Source organism: Sceloporus undulatus, chromosome 3, assembly GCF_019175285.1.
Source record: "Sceloporus undulatus isolate JIND9_A2432 ecotype Alabama chromosome 3, SceUnd_v1.1, whole genome shotgun sequence".
Taxonomy (NCBI): Eukaryota; Metazoa; Chordata; class Lepidosauria; order Squamata; family Phrynosomatidae; genus Sceloporus; species Sceloporus undulatus.
In genome coordinates this window covers 68884754-68906357 of record NC_056524.1, presented here as the reverse complement: position 1 = coordinate 68906357, position 21604 = coordinate 68884754, and the positions used below count along the sequence as shown (strand labels likewise).

Genomic DNA, 21604 nt, shown 5'->3' with positions numbered 1-21604 from the left:
GAAATAAGGGACATATCACTGTGCTTGTGTTCTTAAAGAATGAACATGCCAAAGATGCAAATCGGCATGCCTCATATGTATTTTTGTACTCATGTTTTGCCATGTAAAAGCACACATTTTTGTATGAAACAGAGATAGAGAGAAAGAGAAAGAGAAAGACACAGAGAGAGAGACTTATAGGAAGTGAGCTGGCCATGACTGAGAGACATCCAAGTTGTGCCCAGGTTTCTGAAGAGGGGCCAGGAGTGTTTCTGTAAACATAAAGCTTGTGCACCAACTGCGCCCATTCCTGGAGATGTTTGATCTAGTCACAGTGACATATGTCCTGGTTATATCACATTTGGATTACTGTAACATGATCTGTGAGCATGCCTTTGAAAAGTGTTTGGAAACTTCAGTTGGTACAAAGAGCTGCAGCTAGTGTTAAATGGGGGTGGCTACATTGATCATACAATTCCCCAGCTCAACAAAAGCTCCACTGGTTGCAAGACTGTTTCTGGGCACAATTCATAGTGCTTCTTATGGCCTATAAAGCCCTAAATGGCTCAAGTCCAGGCTGTCTGACAAACTATATCTCCCCATATGACACTACCTGAACCCTAAGAATCACAAGAGAGGCAGTTCTCTCAGTCCAACCACCTTCACAGATATAGTTGTTGTGAGCATGACAGATGGCCTTCTCAGTGGCTGCCCCTATATTTTGGAAGTCCCTCCATCCCTAGGGAGGTTAGAATGGCCCCTTCCTTGCTGTCTTTACAAAATTAGTGGCTGTAAGTATCTTTGTAAACCTTAGCCTTTTATTCAAACAGGCTTTTAAGAATCAAAGGCTTTTAATAAATGGGCTGTATGTGATATATTGTTTTTAAATTGTACTGTATTGTTTAAGTTTAAAAAAAATCTTTTTAGATTGTATGTTTTTAATATACTGTATATACTCAACTATAAGTAGACTCATGGGGGGGGCAAAATTATGGATTTTGATATCATCCATGGATAAGTCAGGGGTAAATTTTATGGGCATGTGACAAAGGATCTAGACGATAAAGCCAAGGAAAATAATGCCAAAGAACTTGAAAAATTCCAGCAGGCATAACTGTTTTGCTTACCCTAAAGGCTGAATAGATAAGAGAGTAGAGAGTGATCAGTGCTTTCAGGACAGATTACACTCTTGTCTTTCACAAGAGGATTTTGTGTAAGAGTTAAAGTATAGTACAGTTGGCCCTCCACATTTGCAGCTTAGACTTTTGCAGATTTTATTATTTGCAGTTTTGATTAATATAGTCTCTCTAAGAATATCTACATCCTTCAGCACAACTCTGCCAGACATTGACCATAGAGCCGTACTGGAGAACTTTGAAGTTCCTAGAGAAAACACTTCTCTAGGCATTTGTAGGTCCTCCAGCACAATTCTCTGATCAATTTCTGGCAGATGCTGATCACAGAGCTGCACTAGAGGACCTGGAGATTCCTAGAGAGGTGTTCTCTTAGGTAAAAAGAAAGTGTTTTTTTTTAATTTGTGGTTTTTCCACATTCGCAGGGGTCCTTCACCCCTAACCCCAGCAAATGTGAAGGGCCCACTGTACTTACATTGACATGTGGATAAGTAGACTCAGGTTTTTTGGGGTCAATTGTTTGACTAAAATTTCTAGATGTATACCTTACTATACACAGTTGTTTATAGTTTTTGTTTGTTTGTTCTAACATTGACTTTTTGTATGTTTTTAATTGTAATTTTTGTTTGTTTGTAAGCTGCCTTGAGTCCCAATTTGGGGGAAAAGATGGGATATAAATTAAGTGAGGAGAAGGAGCAGTCTATTCACCATTTTCTTCCTTACAAGCTAGGCACCCATGAAAATTGAACACAGTTGGATCTCTCCAGTATTTCAGAAGGATGTCCTGTAGAGAGCATCCTGGGTGATGGAGAGTGATGCTGCAACTGATACCAGCATCCTCATATGTGGCTGTGTACCCTGACACCAGTACTTCAGCCCATCTACTGCCTAAACCAAGGCAATGTTTGTTCTTGTGCTTCATGTCACAAGCAACAGGGAAGAAGTATGACAAATTGTGTATGTGTATAAAATGAATTGTTGGAATCTGTCAATACTAAAATATTAATTTTAAATATCAGCAGTAGTATTTCTCTGATCCTCTGTGCTTATTTTCAAATTTGCTTATTATACCTTGTATGCTTCACAGGTATTTACTACACCTTAATGGAATGACACTTTCTTTTAATTATAGATGCCTGAGAAGTTTTGTCTTTTTGTGAATTCCAAGATGAACAACCTGAACTGCACCATCCAAATTACTGTGCAGCTCAGAATTCAGTTATCCAACCATTTTTGCACTTCTCAGATGTCCTGATGTAATAGTCAACTGAAAAGGTAAAAAAACAACTCCACCAAAATGCCTATTTTCAAAGAATGTAATATTTAGAAACATTTTTGTAAAATGAGAGAGTGGGTTTAAAAATACATTTGTAGATGTGGATTTATTTCATTTTATTTTTTAAATTACAGATTAATATAGAAACAAGATGGAACAAAAATGAATGAGAGACTGTGCAAAAATGACACTGACTGGAAACAGATGGATTCGTTCATCCCTATTTCTAGCCATTGTTTTTTGTTTACATATTCAACGCTCTATAGTCTCTTTTTTCCTTTTTAAGAAGTACTGTAGTAAACTTTCGCCCCTCAGAGCTGAACTACTAAAATGCCAATGGTGCTTTCTTGGGAGGAAACTCTTTTTTGATTTCAGTCCTGTCTGCTAGCAATATTTCATAGTCCTTTTCTGGAGGATGATAATTTTTTCTCACCAGTCTATGTATGTGGTCAATTTATGGTTTAAAATACTTTCACACACACACACCCATATACGTTTTCCACTGAAGTCTGTGCTTTTTCCGAGACACACCCAAATTCCAGTACATGCCTGGTAAGTGTGCCAAGTTATCTTGCTCTCCGTGAAATTAATGGAAAAATGCCCCGTCTTTTTTTTCTTCCCCATTTCTGAACATTCTTGAAGAAAGGAAGGAAGGGCCTCCAGAGGAATTTGTTATATACCTGTTACTTCAAATTGGAAACTTGAATGTGTTTCCTAGCTAAGATGGATGTCCAGGTTATAATGGTGAATTTAAGTTCATTCTACAAGAAACTTGTTCTGTTTGACATTAGGTATGAGGTCTGGAAATAAACAGAGCAAAGAGGAAAGAGTGTGACAATGATCTTGAAATAATGATAAAATGGGAGGAGTGCAATTGATTCCTTATTTCATTTCAATACTATGTCAATAACACTCTTGAGTTCACTGATGTTTTACAAGAAGGTGAAAACAGTAAAGTTCAACAGGGTGGAAATGATTGGCCATTGTATAATGAAATGATAGCTTTCAGCTGCAACCTCACATCCTTTCTTTAATGAAAAACATATTAATAGATGTCTGCGTTTTGCAAAAGACAGAGCACTCTGCTCTCCTTTCCTTGTGAATTGAAGCCTAAGAGACAAAATGGAGGAAGCTGTGGACCCTAAATGAAGATGCCCACATTCATTGCCACTCTTTTCAGATGACTACACTATTCTCATTTTCCATCACACACCACCACCTCCCCACACACACCTCTTTTTAAACTCCTGGACAGCTTCTACCTTCTCAGGCTAACATGTTTGAAAAAGCAAAAAGTAACATTACCCTCTGTCATGTTCTGGCTGGTCTTCCAACTGATACCTATCAGATGAACAACTATTTGAGCATCCCAAAGAGGAATAGTGAAGAATAGCATTTGTAATGAGCGGCAAGTACCATTCTCTCCTGTTTGTATGGATATTGTAAAATGCTGAGGGAGGCTTAAATTGGACATTTGTGGGTTTATCTAATTAGCTTTCTCACTTCTGGAAGATGTAGCAAGCAAGCAGAAGGTAAGCACATAAATGCTGTGTAAATATGGAGATAAGAACAACACAAATATAGTCCAGAAACTTCCAATACTGCTCTAATTCACTTTTTCCTGACAGAACTTCAAAAGGATTGGTCTTGAGGCAAGAATTTTTTTGCAGAGATTCTTCCCTTCCTACAAAATCACACAACATCTGTCACCTAATCTCAAAGACAGTGCAAGTGTCACCATGAAATTGGGAGTCAAAGGAGGCATACAAGAGAGAAAGTGGATAGGTTGTGCAATCTTACGACAAACCAGGGATCTGTAGGTTGTTCCAATGCTAAGTGGCTGTTTGAAACTCATCTTGCACTCCAGAGTTGTGGTGCAGTGGATTGCTCGCTCTAACATAAGACAAGATACCCAGCCATTAGACCAATGGCGGGTGCCTCGTTCTGATATCAGGAGTGACTCACCAGCAGCAGCACACTGGGTGGCAGAGCAGGACATGTGTGCCAACAGCCAACTGGCATCGGAATGGAGGGCCTGATAATGGGGAGAGGTCAAGGTAGCTCTAGGACCAGGATACTCTGGGCTGCCCACAGAGTATCCTGGCCAGTTTGTCCCAAGAACAATATGATTCAGTTGATACCCTAATTCAATTTCTCTATATGGAAATGGCAGAAAGTGCTATTTTGCCCTTCACCTGATTCAGAGAAATGTCATGGGCCATCCCTCTATTACTGTGCACTTTCAAGTTGTTTCTGACTTATGGAAAATGTATCATGGTTTTTGTTTTTTTTTTCAAGATTTGTACCGGAAGTTTGCCTTTTCTGTCCTCTGAGGCTGAGAGTTTTACTTATTCAAGGTCACCTGGTGGTTTCAATGGCTGAATGGGGATTCAAATCCTGGTTCAGAATCATAGTCCAATACTCAAACCACTATATTACACTGACTCTCCATCCCTGTTACATGAGCCAATACTATTGAAGATGAGGGAATGAATGATGTATTGTGCTGAGTGAGAGAAAGAAAATGTGTGACTGCATTTGAGCAAAAAAATAAATAAAAATGAATAAGATAAGGATTCATGCATGTGGTGTCGGGGGGTGTATTTTCTTGGATTTAAACTTTTCAGCCATAGCTGACAAGCCAGTTCTAAAAATGTGTCTTTCCTTGTGGCAACATACATTCTGTTCTCGAAAGTGAATCACAGGTGATGTATGGCTGAGGAAGAAAAGACACTAATAGGATTTCTCCTTGTCAAGTGGCTGAAGCTACTGGGCTCTGCCTTCATCTCAAGAAGCTAGGGAAAAAAAGTTGAATTACTGTAGTAATAGGGCAAGTTTGCAGAACCTGAATGAAGGAGTCCTAGGTTATGCACCAAGCCTGTTGTGATGTTATATGTTCAGGCCAGATGCAATATACAGAAATACCACTGGAGACAAGTGGGGAATGGCAGCCAATAAGATTAGGGAAATAAGATTTCAGTGGAAGTGGGATAAGAGATAATTACAGTCAGACATCCCAGTGAGAGAAACATGGGATCTAAAAGATGAAAATGGATGGTATCACATTTACCCATGTCTGTGCTGTAGACAGTCTGTATCCACTTGGGCAGCCTTTCTGAAATCCAGACTTCTCCCATGACTTTTTCAAGAGTGGGAAAATCGTATTCTTGAAAAAGCCACAGGAGAGGGCCAGGTTGCAGACAGGCTGTCCAAGTGGGTATGGGTTGCCTACAGTCTGGACATGGGTAAATGCACTAACACCCGTTTTCGTCTTTTAGATCCTGCGTCTCTCCCACCAGGATTCCAGAGTGCGATAATCTCTATTGTTTAATGCAGGGATCAACAAAGTGGGGCCCATGAGACACATGCAGCCCTTGGGTTCTCAAAGTGCATCCTCTAAAGTCACTCTGAAGTCCCTCAACACATCAGTCCACATATTTTTATTATTATTATTATTATTATTATTATTATTATTATTATTATTATTTGGGGGAATGATTTTGCCTCCAGACCCCCAACCAATGCAAACTCACAGGAAAATGCAATGGGTTTTTGCCACTTGCATTCCTAAAGTCCCATGAATACCCCCAAAAGACCTCCATATTGGCAAAAACCATGCAAAATCAAAAGAAAAAAAATTACATACAACATTTTTTCTGGCCATTCGAAGTGTGCCAGTGCAGCAATTGGCCTCACTCCCTCTACATTGCCCACCCCTGATCTGCAGGAAGAGGAAGCAAAAGGCAGCCCTGTGGCTCTCTAAGACTGTTTTTTGTGGACCTCAACTCCTCCAGATTCCCCGGACTGGTTTTTTTCTGGCCAAAAAAGGAGGAGGGATGAATTGCCTGTCCTGGAATATCCTGAAGCAACCATTCACCTGCTGTACTTTTTTAAAAGATGAGAAAAGAAAGAAAAGGGAGAGTATGAAAAGGGCTCAAAGTAGACAAGCAGGGCAGCCCGAAAAGTCATAATTTGTGTAAAATGAAAAACAGCTTCCTCAGGGCAAAACTGTTGCCTAGTTAACAGGCTGTACCCAGTTCCTTTTGCATGGGCTGATGGGATAAAATAGTGAAAATTCTGTCCAAGGTGATCTCCTTCAAAGTCTTGAGAAAAAAAAGCTAAATTCTTATTTTAGGTTATATGGCTGGTTCTCCTTTTAAGCAGCCTTTGTGAAAACAAGCCTAACAAAATTCTTCCATCCTTTTTTTTTTTAAGGCCTCAGGACACTAAGCAGTTTGATCTGCTATCTTGTCCTGCACAATCATGTGGCTGGCCAATCTTTTTAAACTGACCCCACCCATCTTAAAACCTCTTTACTCAGTTTGCTTTAGCCAGGCAGACAGGTGCAGACACAGAGAGAGACAGAACAAAGCTGTTCAGATCCAGTGGATTAAAAGACACTCCTACTCCAACCTAAATCAATCAATACCTTCAACTGCATTGTACTGGTTGGGATAAAAGGCACCATGAGTTTGGGAACTGGCAGTCAAAGAACCCTTATCTATAGGCTTGTCTACACTGGAGAAAAATGTATCCTGGAGGATACTGCAGCTTTTGGCCCTTAACCCAACTTTCTCCAAACTAAGCAAAGTCATGGCAGAGCCCATTGTTTCCCAGAAACCTCCAGTGCTTTTGATATGTGGACAGCTGGATCAGGTTTGATTTTACCCAATCTGTTGTCCACACACAAAGAGCTGTGCCATTCACCTTCCCTGCACTCAGTAGTGCAAGGAAAGGGAATTACCTGTTTTCAGAGCCACCATCACTTCCTCATAGGTAGGAGCTCCATGTAAAACCTAATCAGTGAACACTCTTGAAGAAGACTGAAAAAGTCTGTCCACACAGTTCTATCCTCAGGAGAAGTGGCAGTGTGCCAGGCAGGCTTTACATAGAACCTCTGCTTGTGAAGAAGTGAAAAGCAGGCCATTGCTCCCTGTAAGAGTCTGGCTGTCTCTGCTTCTGTTGGGGTCAGAACAGGGTACCTGTATGATCAACAAGGACAGGGTAGAGTGACCCCCTTCTAATTGAAGATTTTCACACAGCATCGTTATATTGTTCCTTTATTGTCCCAAAGTGTAACGGAATCGTCTTAACAGATAGACGATTCCAAAAGATTTTCACATGAGGCTGTTAGTGTTCTTAAATCGTTCTTAAATCATTGCTGTGTCTAGTGTGTGAATGTAACTGTTTTGAAATCATTTTGTAATCATTTATTGCTGAATTCTGATATATCAACATTTTAAGAACACTAACAGCTTCATGTGAAAATCTTTTGGAATCGTCTATCTGTTAAGACGATTCCACTACACTTTGGGACGTTAAAGGAACGATATAATGATACTGTGTGAAAATCTTCATTGATCACATTGCAAGGCTACAGTAGCAGTGATACGAAGAACAAGGATACGGACCAGCAGGGCTCATGCAATGCCAGCCCAGCTGGCCTGTGTGCACAACAATATGGCATTGCACCAGGTTCAGCTTGGTGTGCATCATCACCACCATGGTTGGCCCAGGGCCAATCCAGGGCATAATGCTTTAGATTAAGCAGCCATTGCAGATGTGTCATATGTCCCCTTGTGTTGATGTGTACATCCACATTGCCCTCTTCATTGTCCTGCCTTGCCTCTCTTTAGGAATGGGTGCAATGGCTCCTATGCCCAACTTCCTTTTCTGGGTTTGGGGAATGGGGAATGCTGTCATTGAGAACTTCAGTGTTCAACATTTTTTTTCACTATCAAAGTTCACTCAGTGTAGAGCTGTGAACCACTGAACCACTGCATATTGAAAAGTATATTGGAAAAAAAAACATATTGAAAAACAGTTAAATGTATGCTTATTGTGACACATATGATCAATGCCTGAAGTTAGAGAAAACAACAGTTGGTTTAAAAAGTTGCTACAGAAGTCCAATGAACTGGACAAAGCAAAAATTCCCTCCAGAGAATTCATCTAATCTAAGTATGAGTGTGGTTTTGGTTACATAATTTGAGTACCAAGGCCTAAATGAGCATCTTTTGTAAAAAGTTTTGTAATGCTACCTTTCAACAGAAAACAATTTTTAAAAAAAACAAAAAACCCAACTCTCCACATTATCAAGTGCAACCAAGTGAAGCAGTGTGGTAGTGCTTGTTTATTTACATTCCACATTATCTTATCTTTATTACTGTTCTTTTACTGCCCTGTCTCTAATCAGAAGTTCAACAGTCTTGAGAATGTCAAACTTTGAATCCTGAAATTATTGCACTAAATAATGCAGCACTGTTCACTTTTGATCAACAGGTTTTTCCTTTAATCAGAAACAGGGAATTGTACTATGACAATAATAATAATTAATGACCGGTTTCACTCACTGTTGCAGACCTAAGGAAGGTGGGAAGTGACTGGTTTATTCAAAGTCACCTGTTGCAAAAGAACAACAAATATTAGTCTTTTCCAAATACTATAATGGTTGATGTGGAGATATGAACAGCTGGAGGAAGAGAGTTGGGCAGCAGTGGAGAGAACTAAATCTTAATGCTGATGTGACAGCATAGTTGTGTTGGCTGAACATTCAGAATGCAATAAAATTCATTGAATGAGTGCTTGCTAAGTCAAGCTTCAAAATGTACTGAAAATTATCTCAGTGATTTCCACCACCACCACCCCCACACACAACTTATATGGGATCAAAGAATCAAATAACCAAGAACCAAAGGAGAAATCAACAAATCAAATTACAGCAACCCTATGAATCAGGCCTGAACTCTCTCTGGAAGCAAAGATGACTTAACTGAGGTTGTCATATATTGGTCATATCATAAGAAGAAAGGACTTACTAGAAAAGACTATAATGCTTGGTAAAGTGGAGGTCATTAGGAAAAGAGGAAGACTGCATTCCAGATAGCTAGACACAATCAGAGAAGCCACAGCCATGAGTTTGCAGGAGCTAAGCAATGAAGTTGAAGATAGGGCAACATGAAGGTCTCATACATTGGTTCAACTTGATAATCATGATTTAAAATGATGTAACTAAAAGGATATAAATTAATGTACAGTTTACACAACCAAAAGATATTAAGATAAAACAGTAAATTAAAATAAGAAATGGAAAAGAGATCCTAGTAGAAGGAAGTCAAACTTTTATGTTACGTGTTTTTATAAAAATGAATGAAATGTAAGTTTTATGTCATGTTGTATATATTTTATGTTTGATGTTGATATGTGAATATATATGTTGGATTAAATGGCAATAAAAACATATTTTAAAAATATATTGGGTTGACTTGAAGGCAATTAGCAACAACAGCAGCTTTGAATGAGAGACTTCCATGATCCCTCATCAATAGCCCTAATCAGGTCTTGGAAACATGGGGCAGCTATGGCTTCCTTGATTAAGAAAACCCTCTTTTCCTTTTCGTGTGTGTGTTTGTGTGTGACTGTGTCTGTGTGTCCTCTTAAGTCACCTGTCAACTCATGGCAACTCCATGAACCGTATAGGGGTTTCTTAGGCAAGGAATACAGAGGTGGTTTTGCCAGTTCCTTCCTCTAAAATATAGCCTTCAGCATGTGGTATTCATTGGAGGTTTCCTGTCCAAGTACTAACTAGAGCTGACCCTGTTTAGCTTCCAAGATCAGACAGGACCTGGTGCCTTTACTGTATTTAGGCCAGACAGGACCTGGTGCCTTTACTGTATTTAGGTGAGTCTAACCTTCAGTTGCATCAATCATTATTGTCTTTTCCACTAAATCATGTCATATCATATTCAATATATGATGGTCTCAGTTTAGTCATTTTGGTGTCTAGTGAAAATTCAGGCTGTGGTAAATGTTCAACAATGACAATACATTGAAGCGATTTAGTTTTAATTTGTGTGTGTGTGTGTGTGTGTAAAAGCAATAACAAGTAATAACAAGCAACAACCACCCCATTAACCAATACCCCACCCTGTGCAATTCTAATTACATGAAAGAGAACAGTAGGGACACAATCACACAACCTTCCCTCTCTGTATCATTTGGAACAGTCAATCCTGGCAGAATCCAATCCATGTAGAAAGAGCTTGGAAAAGTTACTTTCTTGGAGTACACCTCCCAGAAGACTCAAGCCAGCATGCTTAAAGTGGTGGGTTTTAGAAGCTGCCCAAAAATAATTTCTCCAAGATTCACATGTAGTTATAAATCCTGCTTGTTTGCACAGAAGTTACATGAATATAGAAAAATCCTCACAGCAGATCCTTTTTTCCCAATGACATGCTCTGTCTCACATTTCTTAGGAGAAATTACTGTTCCAATAGGGATACTTATATGTAAAAATAGGGCAAGTATGTGATACAGCAGTAGCAGGAGTGAACCAAAGAGACATAAAACTACTGTGTTTTTTCCCCACACCTTTGTGTAAAAGAAGGAATTTTAGGAAGTGCAGTTTTCTATCTCCAATTTCCTCCCTCTTCATCCCTTGTACCTGCTAAAACCTTCTTTGCACATATTCTTCCTGTCCCGTCACACGAATGCATTCAGACAGATCTCATTCATAGAAAATGGGCTTTTTTTTTCACACTGCACAATTCCACTTTAACTGTCATGGCAACATCTTATGAAATCCTAAAATCTGTCATTTAAATTTACCAGAGTGCTCCAAACCCCAGGGTTCCATAGGCTGCAGCATGATAGTGAAGTGGAAAGAGGGTCCTTGGTGCTGGGTACTATGGTGGATAAAGAACAAAAGCTACAGATTATTTGATCAAGTCAGCCAGTCATAGAATCATCAAACCATAGAATTGGAAGAGACCTCAATGCCCATTCAGTCCATCCCTCAGCCATGCAGAAATACACAGTTAAAGCACCCTTGACAGACGGCCATCCAGCCTCTGTTTAAAAACCTCCAAAGAAGGAGATTCTCCCATCTTCTGAGGGAGTGTGTTCCACTGTCAGACAGCTTATACTGTCAGGAAGTTCCTCTTAATGTTTAGGTAGAATCTCTTTTCCTGTAATTTGAATTCATTGCTCCATGTTCTATTCTCTGGAGCTGCAGAAAACAAATTTGATCCAGCCTCAATATAACACTCCTTCACATATTTAAGCAGGGCTATCATATCACCTCTTAATCCTCTCTTCTCCAGGCTAAACATGCCCAGCTCCCTAAGCCATTCCTCATAGGGCATGGTTTCCAGACCCTTCACCATTTTGGTTGCCCTCCTCTGGACATGCTCTAGCTTCTCAACATCTTTTTTGAATTGTGGTGCTCAGAACTGGACACAGTATTCCAGATGAGGCCTGTCCAAAGTAGAATAGAGGGGTACATTCCATAGGAGTTCAGTTTCCAACACACACACACACCACAGATGGCAAATTCCATGGGACCTCAAGTCCTGTTCTCCTCAATGGTGGTGTAATGTGTACACAACTGTGTTGGCATGGCATGTGCTGCCATTGAGAAGATCAAGGCAGGCCCACTTGTGGATGTTCCAATATGCAGATGGTAAGCCAGTGGAAAAGAAGAGCTGACTGTATTGTTACTTGCCTTGATCTAGACACTATATGTCTATTGATGCAGCCTAGAATTGCGTTTGACTTTTCCACAGGTAGTAGAAAATTTCTCACCAAATATGGCAATCTATCACATTTTGAACAAAGCTCATCTACCAACTTGTTCTGAAAGAAAGTTGACTAAGGGGCACCACAGGCCGACCCCAAATGGCAGACTGGAGTTTCCCATTTTAACTGCAGAAGGACGCCGCAGCCACCAAACCACATGGCCTTCCAGGTTCTTTTTTTGGTGCATTGCGTACATCATGAGTGCACCATTGGCACACTCGTGATGTACAAAAAGCACAGCAATGTGTAGTAAATTAATTAAAATGTTTTGTTTGCCTTGTGTGCATATTTTCATTCACACATTCACATATATTCATATTTTAACATTTTATAAAGAAACAACATAGTTCAAATTATACCAGTTTTAGTTAAATGTTTAACACATGTAAATCATATACATACTGTCTCCCACACAGCCACACTCATATACATCAAATGTACACACTCAGTCATACTCTTTCATTCTTTCATTTACTCCCACATACACTCATTTACTCTGACACACAGTCACAGAGAAACATTCATTATCTTATAAATATGTGAGTGTACACAAGCACATATGTATGTAAAAAACAGAGTAAGGGTGTGACTTAGTCTTTGTGTGTGTGTGCATGTGTGTATCTAGAGGCCACCGGAGTGAGTAGGTGTGCTGGTTGATGCTGAAGCAGTGTCTGGTCCTGACAACCAGAGCAGTGACAGGATGGATGAGGAAAGAAAAAGCAGTATCTCAGGATGGTCCCTGCCAGAGGCCATGAATCAGCAACCTTCCCTGTTTTCCTCTTCCTTTACTCCATACTCAGAAGCAGGTGCTCCCAGTGCCCTTCTCACCTTTCTCTTTTCCTCCAGGACAGAAAAGATTTGGGAAGCAGAGGAGCAGCAGGTGGGACCAGGTCCTCCAAGTTTCAAACACCCCGACCAATTCTTGGAACCCCTGGGGTCCCACCCCACAGTTGGAGAACTACTGTTCTAGGGCATCTACCACCTTTACAACACTCGTTTGTGATGATAAATGGGACTGAAAGAAAGAGTACTTCTGCAAGTTCTTATAAGCCAGCAGTGGCAGCGGGCATATGGTCCTCTATATACTGGGCCCTTTCACATTATACAGTTAAGCACTCTGATTCTTTCTGTAATTGCCATGGCTGCATGCTATGGAGTTCAGCTGATTTTTGTTTGATAAGGCACTATCAAAGTATGATAGGAACGAAACGATAGCAATTCTATAGCATTTTTGGAAGAGCTTCATGTGATAAAACCCCTACAAATGGCTTGAAGGCACACTGGCTAGGAGAGTGGTGAAGCCTCCTTCTTTGGAGATTTTTAAACAGAGGCTGAATGGTGTGGGTGCCTTGATTGTATATTCTTGCATGTCGGGGGTTGGATTGGATGACCCTTGTGGTCTCTTCTAACTTTATGATTCTATGATAACAAGACCAAAAAAACCCCAGGATTCTGTCTGATGAAACCATGGCAGTTAAAGCAGATTCATCATGCTACTGCATGATGTGAAAGGGCCCATTGTTGGACTGAATCCCATGAGCTCTCACTTTTGACTATGCTGTCGTGGGATGACAGTAGTTGCTGTCCAACATCTAGAAGACCCCATGTTCCCCAGCCTTGGTGTAAATCTTTTGAATGCCTCTTTGAACTAGAAAGAGAGCAGAAAGCCTAAGAGCTCACAGTGTTCTGAATCATTACAGGGGACTAAGCATGGTGATATAAAAATACCTCCCCCTCCATGCTATATCACTCAGGTTAAGTGCTAAGTAAGAAGCCCATTAGGGTTGCCATATCCCGGGAAAAGATGGGACTTTTACAGTTTATAAGGAAGCGGCACGGTCCCATCCTGCTTCCTTGATTGTCCCGGGTGGCCAGGGCTCCTGGCTCCCTCTCACCCTTGCCTAATGGCAAGGGCAAGCACAGGTCCCCGTGAGTGCTGGCAAGGGGCAGGCCTGCAGTCTGCCTGCCCCCAATTGGCCAGCCTCAAGAAGAGGAGGAACTTGAGCCTCTCCTCCTCCAGCAGAGCGCACGCTGGGCACGCAAGAGGTGTCAAGGTGAGGCAGTCAGCGGCAACCGGCAAGAGTTCTTTCTAGGCTTCACTGCTTCAGGGGTGTTGGGGGCCTCCATGGCTGCTGCTGTGCTTTTGGCGCAGCAGCAGCCATGGAGCAAAGGCCTATGGGCCTCTCGCTGGTGGTGGTGGGGGGGGGGGGGTTAGGGCCTCTTTTACCTCCTCTTCTACTTTTTTCCCCTCTTCCTCTCTTTCTTTCTCCTCCTCCTCCTCTTCTTCTTCTTCCTTCTCCTCTTCCTCCTCCTCCTCCCCTTCTTCTTCCCCTCTTCCTCCTCTTCTTCTTCTTCCCCTCCTCCTCCTCTTATTGTTATCGTCTTTTCTTTCTCCTACTTTTCTTCTTTCTCCTCCTTCCTTCTCATCTTCTTCTTCCCCCTCTTCTTCTTCCCCTCTTCCTCCTCCTTTTCTTCTTCCCCTCCTCTTATTTTTATCTTCTTTTTCCTATTCTTCTTCTTGCTCCTTCTCCTTCATTTTTCTTCTCCCTCCTTCTTCCTCCTCTGTTGTTGTTGTTGGGTGCCTTCAGCCCCTTTCCAACTTATGGCAACCCTAAAGAGTTTCCCTGGCACGTTTCTTCAGGGGGCGTTGCCTTTACCTTCCCCTGAGAGGCTGAGAGAGTGTGACTTGCTGCCCAAAGTCACCCAGTGGTTTTCCATGGCCGAGCTGGGATTTGAACCCTGTTCTCCCATTGTCCTAGGCCACTTCACCATGCTCAACCCTCCACTGCACTTAAAGGTAAAAGGTACAGTACTCAGTTATTTTTTGTTATTGTTTGCCTTCAAGTTGTTTTCCACCTTATGGAGACCCTAAAGCAAACTTATCCTGGGGTTTGTTTGGCAAGGTTTGTTCAGGGGAGATTTGCTAGTGTTTTCTGCTGAGGAAGCTGAGAGCGTGTGACTTGCTTGAGCTTGAGGTCACCCAATAGGCAGGGAAATGAACCCTGGGAAATGAACCCTGGTCTCCAGAGTCCTAGTCCAACACACAAAGCTACATCCTAAACTTCTATCCAGGACCAGGAAGAATGTCAAAATGTCCTCCATTTTGAGCATGCCTAAGAAGCATGCATTTATATTAATGCTTTTTTGTGCTGGCCAAATGGCTGTAATAAAGTAGTTGTTATTATTATTATTATTAATGCTTTTTAATTTATTAATTTTTTTGTTTTTTAGTTGTTTGTTTCCTCCATTTACAAAATATATCCTACACTTTGTCCTACATTTCTCCTATATTTTTTACATTTGTCCCAGTTTGGAGGTAGATAGTTATGGCAACCCTAAGCCTAGTCCTTGAATAATGTAGTGGTGGTGCTGCACAGCTCAGGCTAAGTACTTGGTGGAGAGCTTGTTGCACTTGTAACTCCCACCCAGAGCAGTGTACCTATCGACTTTATCACAAGGGGAAAATCAGGAAAAAGCGAGGGTTTAAACAGATTTTAACCCATGAAAATCACATGATTGTGGTGAAGATTTTCACATGATGTCTGGATTAAACAGGACTTAACCCAGCAATAAACAGATAATAACCAGCAACAAATCATTCACGGATTATTACCTGTTTATTGTCAGGATAAGTCCTCTTTAATCATGATGTGTGTGAAAATCTTTAATGTGATCGTGTAATTTTCACGGGCTAATGTCCGTTTAAACTCCCACCCACCCACCCCCACATCCCGATTTCCCTCCATATGATAAAGTTCTAAGATTTGATGGAATGAGGGAAAGTGGGGTCAGGATTGGCATGTCCAAACTCCAGTTTACTTGCTCCAGTTTCCTAGTCTTAAGCAGGTTGCCTCCTTCCCAATTTAAAAGGCCTTTTGTGGGTAGTTTATCATATGCCCAACTGTCCCAATTTGGCAAAAAGAATCTCAGTTAATTCTTTGTTGTCCCACTATTTAAGCTGCTTGTAAAATGTCCCAGTTTCTCTCTCCTCCCACTTTCCCTTTTTGTCCTTGGCTTACTTCAGCTGCTGCCAACTGGATTCAAAGTAGTTGAACAAAAGCAGACTGCTGCAACAATTCCTAGCACATGTGTCCATCCTCATTAATAACTCTTGATGATACTCTGATGTTGCTTGACTGTTGTTCCAGTTATCATCTTTGCAATGTTGGAAGTTATGGTTTATTGGGTCTGGAAGGAAAAAGCATGTTCCCTAATCCAAATTAATTTCTTTTGCCAATGACTATTTAAATGATGAAGGAAACAGCAGAACTACTTAAAACTTAAATACCTTAGAGTGGACAAATACAGTGGATCCTTGTTATACGCTGGGGTTTGGTTCCAAGATCCCCCGTGTATAACAAAATCCGTGTATGCTCAAGTCCCATTAAGTACAATGACATAGCAAAATGGTGTCCCTAATAAAAAATGGAACATCAAGGTAAATTTAAACTTTTTTGGAACATTTTCAAACCGTATATGCTTGAATCCGTGTATAAAAAATCCGTGTATAAGAAGGGCTGACTGTATGCATGCAACAACAATTTCCTTCCACACATTCCCAAACATTTGATGGGAGCACACATGTGTGATACTGGAGAGTACAAGACAGAAGAGAACTATTTGTCTTCAAGTCTATAATGTTCCAAGTCTTATTTTCAGAGGTGGAGGGAGAGCAAAAATTGGCCAAAAAAGTTGACCTACTTTTAGCTCTGGTCCTACCCATTTTCAGCAAGCAGCCCTTGATAGATAGTGTCCAAGAGAATCTGACCCTTGGTGTGTGGGGGGGGAGAATCTCTGGTTTAAGAAATATTTGCCCTATCCTAAACCCAAATCCTCTTAGGCCATTGTGCTACAGAGCAACTAGGAGAATCTGATGATGATTTCTTTTCAGTTCCCTCCACCCTATGACTGACTGCATTCTCACAAGTCACCTACTCAGACCTCAAAGTTATGCTTGAGACTGTAGTAACTCATACATGAGTGTTCTTGCTTTCCAGTAGATTAAGAACAGAACAGCAGGACAGCAGCTTTCATGCACTTGACATTTTAGCATACTCTGTGAAACAGCAAAGTTTGATATTAACTATTTCCTACAGAAATGTATTTTTTTAGTATAGAGTATGTTTGTCCTTTTATATATTTATACAGAACCATTCTGCACCTTTGTGCAAAACAGACAGTGAATAATATTATCAAAATCCCAGATATTGCCTAGTTTATCTGTGTTTTTGATGTTGTTGTTTTTTAAATCAAACTTGATTTGAAAATACACTCACAGGTTCAGTGAGTAGAATAGTTAAGCTCTGTTGTTTTTTGGCTCAGAACCTCAACACAGTCTGGCACTTTGAGGTTTAGCTCTCTACAAGTTACCAGAGGCTACAGGCTGTCTGTGTTAACTAAATATCTCCAAGGCAATAAAATGTAAGAAACAGCACTATCAGTAAAATCAAAGCAAACAAAAAAAAGTTTGTTGAGTTCTGAGTTCATGACTGTCACACTGACTTGTTTCTTTGCTTGACTGATCAAGTTTAAAAGTGCTGTCTTAACCTGTTTTAACCAGGATTGGTTGGAAAGCCTGAACCTTGCACATTTCTGGGTATGTTCAGGCCAAATCCTAGAACTTGTACAGACTTTGGTTGTTTGCATTCTTGCTGGAAATAATGCATTTTTCAGTTAGAAATTCAAGAACAATTCCATCCCCCTGCCCAAATATTGTTTACCAGAAACTATTTTACACATTACAAAATAAGGGAAACATTAATACCTTTACTGGACCAACCAAAATGCACAATATATATGCTGTAAGTTTTCAAAGTGCATTTTAGTTGGCCCAAAAAGGTATAATTGTTTTGTAGATTTTGGGAGTTACTGTACTCTGCTATATATAGCCAACATGGCTACCCCTGGATAGGTTTTCTGAAAATAATGGAACATATTCTTGATTCTGCCACACAATGGATTGATTCTAATAGTGTCTCCCAGGTGACACTTCATCCTTGATTATTAATCATATTTAATCTGATTATGAGAGCTATGGTTCAGCATCAAATGAAGAATTGCTCCACAAGGAACAAGGACCATTTTTCTTAAAATTTTGTTTTGTTTTAATGTGTTAGAAACTGCCTTGAAAATCATTCCTCTGAAAGATAGAGCATAAACATTTTAAAATAAATAGATAATAGGTATGCAGAATGAAGCAGCAAAATAGCATGGCAGAATTCTGCATTATCTCACTGCAGAATTTGAGAAGGGTGTTGTCTTGGGCAGAATGGGGAACTTACCACCTCATCCTTCTACCTTATCTTATGTAATATACAGGATGGCTCTTACACATTTGCCCATCCAGAAGAGCTGAATGCGTGGACTTAACTGATCTCAGACACAAAAATACACCTATCCACTTGCATGTGTGTCTCAGATCAAACATTTAAAAAAAAAATAGGCCATCTGATTTATTCTAGACCTTGTTTGATCCCCAGGTAACAAAACTGATGCAAGAAGATTATAGCGTACTGACACAATTTTATATTATTAAACTGAACTTGATAAGGTTTGATCTGCACTGCAGAAATAATGCAGTTTGATACCACTTTAACTGCCATGACTCAGTGCTATAGAATCCTAGAATTTTAGTTTGTTGTGGCACCACAGCTCTCTGGCAGAGAAGGCTAAGATAGACTCTCTCAAAACTACAAATCCCAAAATTCCATAGTATTGAGCCCTGGCAGTTAAAGTGGTGTCAAAGTGCATTATTTCCACAACACAGATTAGTGAGTCTTTCTCACTTTTATACATATATTAGAAAAAACAGGGTAATAACTGCAGAACAACTTTAATCCCATTCATTCAACTCTACCATCGAAATGAATGAGAACTAAAAGTAGATGGTACATTGAGATCTGTACTCTTTACAAATACTCCTTCCCCAGTTGACTCAGGTTGATGGCTTAAAATATACATATTAATTTTTTTCTGAAAGACTTTTTCTGAAATATTTGCACACAAAAGGGCATAATTACTAACAATAGGGCAAATAGGAAAAAAGATTATTAGTTTAAATTAAGTGTTGCATGCATCTTTGTGCTTTACATGGAAAAAAGTCAGGAACTTGCAAACGTAGAAAACAGTAATTTAACTATAAGTTGTTTTAAGGCATATACTCTAAAAGGATAAATAACAGCAGGAATATTAGAGCAAGTTGGAGCTTAGAGGTAAAATAATCTTGTTCTCCATGTTAAAGTTTTCTTTTCTTTTCTTTTCTTTTGAAAAAAAATCATTACAGTTGGTACAAAACCTGTTGCTGAATATTTACTTGTACTAGGATAGAAACTTTACAATGGTCTGATCAAATTAAGAAATACAACCATTAATTTGACTTTTTTTAAATAAGGTAGGGGTGAAAAGAAAAGATAAAAAGAGCACCAGAATTTTTTGAGCAGAATAAACATTTGGGTGGAAAATCAGTGCCCCAAGAATAGGGAAGTCCTAGATTTCACCAGCAGCAGCAGCACCAAGAAGCATATCAGCTGCACCTCACATCAATAAAAGAAAGCATTACAGCCCTTTTTTTTTGCCTTCCCATTAAGAACTACTTACATTTGTGCTTCTTCCAAAGAGAAAATCAGATCTCAATACGCTTTCCCTCCATGGTGTTCTGCATAACTTTAAAAGAATTTTTTTAAACAAATCATTATTGAACATAAGTCTTAATTTGCCAGCTCTGCATTTCTGTGTAAAGTTTTTCAAGTATTATGAAGCAACAATGCATTCCTCTCAATAATTTCCTCTTACCTGTAAAGGAGCAAGGTTCAGATTCTTTTCTTGAAATGACTCTCATGACAAGCCAGTTGGTTCTTCACTGAAGGCGTGTTCTTCAGGTAATGTATATATGTATGCTTCTGAAAGCCCTCCTTCCTTTTCACCCCACCCTAAATCTTCCTATCCTCACTGTCAGTCAAAAACAAGTTACTAAGAGTTTTGAGTTGGAATTACCTGAATGAAGTAGCCAGAGGGAGGGGAAGGAATCTGAGAGACTTTGTGATGTCAGCAGTTATGTCTTAAGGAAATCTACGACGAAGCCCAGGAAACTGTATAACTCTATTAGAATTCAACACCCTGCTATGAGCTGAGCAAATACCTGCTTAAAAAGAAACTGATGTAGTTTTAGAGAGTGTCAGTTAATCTTTGAAGAAATTTGATCAAAGTCCCTTCAAGACATTATTGTGCCCAAATAAACAAAGTTTAAAAATACTTTGGTTAAATCTTAATTCAAATTATTCTGTAAAAAAAAAAAAAAGACAAAAAAGTGCTCTTTAAGAGAACAAAAGGTTGGTCCTGAAACAAATGCACAGTGAGTCTAGTTTCATGTGTTGCTCTTTTAACATGCATGAACATAGTTGATATCCCAGAATATCAATGGTTCCCAGCTGATTGCTGGCACCACTGTTTCTCTCTGAGCTTTTATGTGTGGCATTTCCTTTGTTATTTACAAGACATCAAAATTAAACACTGGAAAACACTGAGTATAAAGAAAGAGCGAGCTATATTTTGCCATCCGTAAAGCCTCCAGTATGCCTTAGGCACATTCTGGTGTTGATGGGATTCCCAGAAATGACTCTGTAAATTTCAGAGTGAAAGGGAAGACATTCACTCACCTTAGAAAGTCTCTGTCTTGTGGCTCTTGAATATTATTCACTGATACACATCTTTCCATGTATTTGTTCTATCATTGACTTATTTGTTTTATACAAGTATTTGAATGGTACTTCATGGCCTAAAAAGTCACCACATAAAAACTACATAAACATGCAATGAAACCAAGAACACAATAATATCTAATGGAACCAGAAAGGTGGGGAGGAGAAATTAATTAAAAACTAAGCAAAATACTGGACAAAAATCTTACGAGCAGTGCACTGAGTTTACTGATTTGAAAGAAAAACTCCTACAAGCACTAACTCCCTGCAGAAGCTTCATGGCTGAAGGTTTTAAGAACAGACAATTAACCAGGGTGACTCCAGGTGAGAATGAGGTAAAGAGGAAAAGTAAGGTATTCCTCTTAAAGGGGTGTAGCTAAGTTTAAGAGACTGTATTCTCTTAAGATTAGTTACACCCTTCTAGCCCCCTTAGATTGGTTAGGAGTAAGGTTTTAGCACCTGTGCTATTTTTACCCTTGCTTACTTGGAGAAACAGCTTGCACTGAATATAGATTATTCTGGTGGTCTCTGCAACACACACATGGATTTTCTTACTCTCCAGCATGAAGGGTCTACATCAGGGGTAGGCAACCTTTTTGAGCCAGGGCCCAGGTTGCTGTCCCTCAGACAACTGGGGGGCTGAACTCAAAATGGCGCCCAGAGCGGCGCAGAAGCTGCAGCGGAGGCAGCAATCGGGGGCAGGACCGAGCTGGAGCTGGTCCCAAGGCCTCGCCGGGCCGGATCTGGCCCACGGGCCGTAGGTTGCTGACCCCTGGTCTACGTAGTCTGGATAGCTGGAGAACATAGGGATGAAGATGGCCATGTTGGGGATTCAAAACGAAGACCCTGGAGAATCTCTCTCTGCATCTGTCTCTGCATCTTTATGTGTCTCTATGTGCATGTATGAGTGTGTGCCTGGGTGTGAATTCTTGGTTTGCCACTTT

At 40.1% G+C, this 21604-nt stretch overlaps 1 protein-coding gene across 5 annotated transcripts in view; it reads right to left on the bottom strand.

Moving 5' to 3' along the window:
* KCNJ15 (potassium inwardly rectifying channel subfamily J member 15) overlaps positions 1–20062 on the bottom strand; it is a 47682-nt gene extending 27620 nt beyond the window's left edge. Inside the window, exons 1-3 of one of the 5 annotated variants that reach the window (XM_042456173.1) lie at positions 19756–19779; positions 19561–19626; positions 10996–11072 (exon numbers count right to left, since the gene is read on the bottom strand). Coding sequence is in view for 2 of the 5 variants with exons in the window: in XM_042456165.1 (XP_042312099.1) it covers positions 19561–19562 (2 nt within the window). In the remaining 3 variants the exon portion in view is untranslated. The other 4 variants (XM_042456165.1, XM_042456164.1, XM_042456167.1 and 1 more) reach the window with 4 other exon arrangements.
* Between the last annotated feature and the right edge of the window lie 1542 nt (positions 20063–21604).